Genomic DNA, 5,189 nt, shown 5'->3' on the forward strand with positions numbered 1-5,189 from the left:
TTTTAATACAATGATATGTTTTTTTAAGTGTCCAGTCAATATGACTGAATATATAACAAAATTATAAAATAAAATGTGTGTTTTTTTTAAATTAAAAGAAAACTAAAGAGATGATTTGCTATAGACTAAATGAGAATGGGATGGTGGGCTTTAAAAAATAAACTACCAAAAGAAAAAAGTATAAGGAGACAAAATATTAGAGAACAATTGTTGATGTTTGTTTCTTAAGGAAAGTGTGGTGCTTAAAAATTGTTTAAAACTGCTTCCCTTGATGTGGAGGGTTTCTTATTGTTTTGTAGTTTTGTAGGCAGTTTTGTTCTCCTTTTTGTGGGTTTTGGAATTTTTAGCGAAGTACAATGTTCTTGTCCGTTTTTTTGTTTTTTGAATAATTAAATTAAGTAGTTGTATACTTAAGTTGGTTTCCACTTAAAGCTTCTGGGCTTAAATTTTGTTAATTAATTTAAAAAACTAGATCCCCTTGGTGATGTTTCTTTGTTGGTGGTTTAAAATGGCAGGGATTTTTTTCAGGTCATTTGGTGTGCATGTGAATTTTAAATGGTGGGGGAGGAAGCACGGTGTATAGTTGACCCCCATTTGTCTTGTTTACAATTCCAATTGGAACTGTTCTTGATCCTCAATTTTCATTGATTCTGTCTTCTTGATCAAATCCGTTGGTGGTGGCACACACTTGCGGAAGGGGGTGCGTGGTGTACCCTTCAAGAGACAGGTGGGAATATTGGTGGGTGGTGACTGGCTCAGGGGTGATTGGCGCAGATTTTTCAAGAAGGCACGTTCATAGATCAAACGGGTACCTGGAAAAGTGAGAGAGAAGAAAATAGAAATTAGTAAAAGTTTTTAGTAAAGAAATATTGAAATTTGAAAATTTTGTGAGGAAGTGATAATGAGGAGATCAGTTTTATTAATTTTAATTTCCTAAAACGTAGTTTTCTGTTATCTTTATAATGGCTTTATAATTTCCATGTCTTTTTAGCATTGTTCGGAAATAAAGGCCTTGTCCATTGTTGAAGTTTACTATTCGAAAAAAAAAAAAATAAATAAAAGAATAATTGATAAGCGGTTTCAATGTCTACCACAATTCTTATCGCATTTTTTGTTTTGAGTCAGCCAGGTAATTTAGAGCGTGATTCATTCTGCCTTTGGGTAGGTCCATAATATTAAAAAAAAAATTGGCCTAGTTTTGAAAGCACTAATCAATTTGAATATATTAGCAGTTCATGAGATATTTTATTCGAATAAATTCAATATCAACAAACAATATTTAGAATTTTGAATAGATCGGGACTTTCAAGCCCTTGTATTTTCTCGTAGAAAAATTAAAAATTTGTCATTGTAGGAACTATTTTGTTAAGCATAAAGCATTCTGACTGGTAATTGATTCAGTTTTCAAATTTTGATATTAAGAAAAAAATGAAAAAAATCTAAGTCGATACTTTTTAGTCCTATTTTTTCATCTTTTTTAACAATTTCCAATTTCTAATCATTTAAATCGCTAAATTTTAAATTCTTTAAAAATTAATCTTATTTTCACATTTTTAAAAATTTCGAATTATTTTTGTTTTTTTTTTTATTGTAAAATTTATTTATTTTTATTTTCCATATTATTTTTTTAATCTACAAAGCCTAACCATTATTTCTTGTTAAAATTTATTATCATTTTCCTAATTTTTCACAAAACAAGTCTTTAAGAAAAGCCACCATTACATTTTTAATAAAAGGACCGAGACTTTTCAGCCAATGCTCTCTCTCTCTCACACCACTCTTATTTACTCACATTTACCTCCCACCTCTTTAAATAAAAAAATTTGTTTTTGTTATGATTTTTCACCACTATTTCTGCTCTTCTATAGTTTTTCACAAATTTTCTAGGGTTTTCTTTGAATACATTTTCCGCACAAAACTGACCTACATCACATTTTCTCTCCTCCTTCATTTCTCTCTTCACAGAGAATTAACGAAGAAAAACACAATTTTTCTTTTGCTTGTTTAGAAACTTACCACCAGGTGTTGTGGAGTACAAGGTGCCGCCAGGTGTCGAGGAATATACCTCGGGCATTTGGATGGGATCCGAAATGCGAATGGTCTTGGTTTTCTGGGGAACGTGCATGGCTTGACGGGCAGTTGGTGAAGCAGACATGGTGACTAGTTGTTGTTTTTGTTATTTAAATTGAATTTAGAAAAACACTTGTTGTTTTTTAGATTAATTTTTCACTTGGTGAATAACTTTGGTATTTTTGCTAATTATTTTTTAAATCACTTCGTTTTTAAACGTTATTTTGTTGCAAAATTTGTTTAAAAACACTTGTTATTTTTTTGAAATATTTCACTTTTATTCTCAAGAGAATTGAAAAACTGTAAATTGTATTTGCTTGTTTTTCTTCTGCGGGAGATGCGCGCTATTCTTAGCTTTGAAGACGATGTCAACTAACTGCTTTGAAAGCTGTTGGTGAAATGTTGTTCTTTCCTTGGTCGAATGCCGGTATTTATACGAATGGCGAACGTGCCAGAAGCCACCGGCAACGAAATGTGTGAATGTGTGTGTGTGTGTTTGGCGTTCTCTCACAGATATGAGTATCTCCAATACATGGAAAGAAAATAAACAAAACAAAACAAATCCGTATGACGAATAACACCAAGCAAGGCCAAACGTCGACGCCAGCCACATGTGTACTTTCTTTCTTAATCTCTCTCTTTCTCTCGTAGCAGTAATTTCGAGATAACATCTCTTTCTCTCATTCAGTTAGAATGGTTCTAAGGTTGCCGTGGTTTGGTAAATTATTGAAGCGATTTTTTTTGGTCACAAATATTTGAACTCAAAGAAAAATGTTTACATTATCAAAAATACAATCAAAATAGAATAATTTCAAACCATTTATCTATTTTTATTGATTGATTAACCATTTTATTTGTCCATTATAAAGAATTTATTTTCTTATAAATACCGTATAGATTTCTAATAATGGAAAATCAAATTAAACAAAGCAATAGGATTTTGAATACAAAATTAAAATATAACAAGTAAAATAGTATCAGTCGGTTTTTCCGACAGATGTATACCCCCACCCTTGAGTTATGATTATTCTGAAGCAGTTGGCCAATATTGACCAGTTCGTATCTGACCTAAGACTGATAAAAATATTACAACGTGCCAAATTTGGCACAATATCGACCACTTCCTATACTTTATATGAGATAGGTGCAAATTTCTGGAAAATATGGAAATACGCCTGAGGTAACAGATATAGCGGACCGAAGTATTTCATTTTCATACTTCATTTAATACAGATAAAAATATTGGAATGTGCAAAATTTAAAGGAAATCAAAAATTTATATACAATTTATGCGAAATCATAAATTTCGGTAATATGCATATTCATATCATATTCATATATATAGTTGTAAAGAATCGCCGACGTGTTTCGCCAAACATAGTATCGAAGGTATATTAAGTTTGCCATTCCGTTTGCAACTCATCGATATATTTACATTTCAGACCCAACAAACTTTGTATATTTTTGATAAGCCATGCAATATGGATGGTATATTAGGTTTGTCATTCCATTTGCAACTCATCGAAATTCTCATATCATACCCAAAAATTCTAAGTAGATTAGTCATGTTCGTTCGCCCGTCTGTTGTAATCTCTCTAGAATCCAAACGGCATTTGGTAGGAAGCTATACTTTAGCATAGAGTTCTTTTTTGTCTGCAGTCAGATCAAGTTCGAAGATAATGTATGTCGGTCAACGTCTTCGTATAGCATCCATATAATTGTATCACCCCATATGTGGCATATTGAAGATTTTAGCCAAAGTTTCCCGCGGAATTGGTTATAAACCCCTTTAGAATCCTAACGGCATGTGGTAGGAAGCTATAATTTAGCATAGAGTTCTCTTTTGTCGGCAGTCAGATCATGTTCGAAGATAATGTATGTCGGTCAACGTCTTCGTATAGCCTCCATATAATTGTATCAGCCCATACGTGGCATTTTGAAGAAATTAACCACAGTTTCCCGCGGAATTGGTTACAATTCCATATTTGGAGTTCATAAAGGATCCTACCTTCTGTGGGAGAAAATTGTTTATAAAGGTCCATGCTTTTCTATAGCTCCCATATAACTGTACCTCCCTATATTCGGAATTTTGAGGATTTTAGCCACTCTTTCTATTGGAATAGCTTAAAATTCAGTGTTTGAAGTTTATAATAGCTTTTACTTACTGCGGCAGAACATTTTTTGTATGCCCCTACAGAACGTTATATTCCCATATTCCGCGTTTGTATTATTTTAGCCTCAGTTTTTATCATATTTTAATAAAATTCTGTAGTCACAGATCAAAAGGGGTACCGATATTTGGATTCGATAAAGGGTTCTGTACTCGTGTTGCAGAACAATTTTCAAAGTTTTTTCCTCACATCCTCCTATAATAATTTATCATTTTTTTTTTTCATTTCAAAATAAATAAAAATGACCAAAAAGCCAATTGACAGATATGAAAAAATAGTTTAATCAAAAATTTACTTTCGTTTGAATAATATTTATTTTATTAATTGTTTAATTAAATATTTTACTTTTTGTTCATAATTTTAATTTCTTCAGAACTCGGCAGTACGACGTATTCTTGAAATTTTAATTTATAATGAGGGGTTTCATTTTAGATACCTTTATTTGTAATTCATTAAAAAAATTATTTTTTTTTTAACAAAATCCAAAGAACGGCAACCCTCTCTATGCGAGATTCTCATTCATGAAGTATTTCTGTTGATGTTTTCCTGAAAGAGTTGTTGTTATTGTGGGTACAATGTTTATGTTTTGGCTTATTTTGTTTTTATGTTTTGTGTGGCATCGCTGCGCTGCTCTGCTTGCTGCTCTTGCTCTCTCTCACTCTCTCTCACCACCTTATTGTTGTTGTTTATTTCATTTAAATGCGAAAAAAAGAACAAAACAAACGATGGTTGGCTGGCTGGCGTCGCTTCTAAAATCCAACGTGTACTCAATACATATTTAAAATCTATTGCGCACTCCTTTATTTTCGAAAGAAAATAAAATTCTTAAAAAAAAATAAAATAAAAAATAATAACAAACTAAGCATTTGTTGAAAACGGCTTGCTGTCTGTCTACCGGTGCTTATAACATTCATTGGAAAATAATTTTGTTGTTTTTTCGCTAAACAC

General features: G+C 31.8%; 1 protein-coding gene across 1 annotated transcript; it reads right to left on the minus strand.

The window, feature by feature from the left end:
- Positions 1-298: 298 nt before the first annotated feature.
- Positions 299-2,478, minus strand: LOC101896594 (eukaryotic translation initiation factor 4E-binding protein). The gene is made up of 2 exons (XM_005187774.4): positions 2,017-2,478; positions 299-812 (listed from the first exon to the last, which is right to left on the minus strand). The coding sequence occupies exons 1-2, from the start codon at positions 2,153-2,155 to the stop codon at positions 604-606; spliced, it is 348 nt and encodes a 115-aa protein (XP_005187831.1). The 5' UTR covers positions 2,156-2,478; the 3' UTR covers positions 299-603.
- Between the last annotated feature and the right edge of the window lie 2,711 nt (positions 2,479-5,189).

The sequence above is a fragment of the Musca domestica genome, unplaced genomic scaffold (genome assembly GCF_030504385.1).
Source record: "Musca domestica strain aabys unplaced genomic scaffold, Musca_domestica.polishedcontigs.V.1.1 3, whole genome shotgun sequence".
Lineage (NCBI taxonomy): Eukaryota > Metazoa > Arthropoda > Insecta > Diptera > Muscidae > Musca > Musca domestica.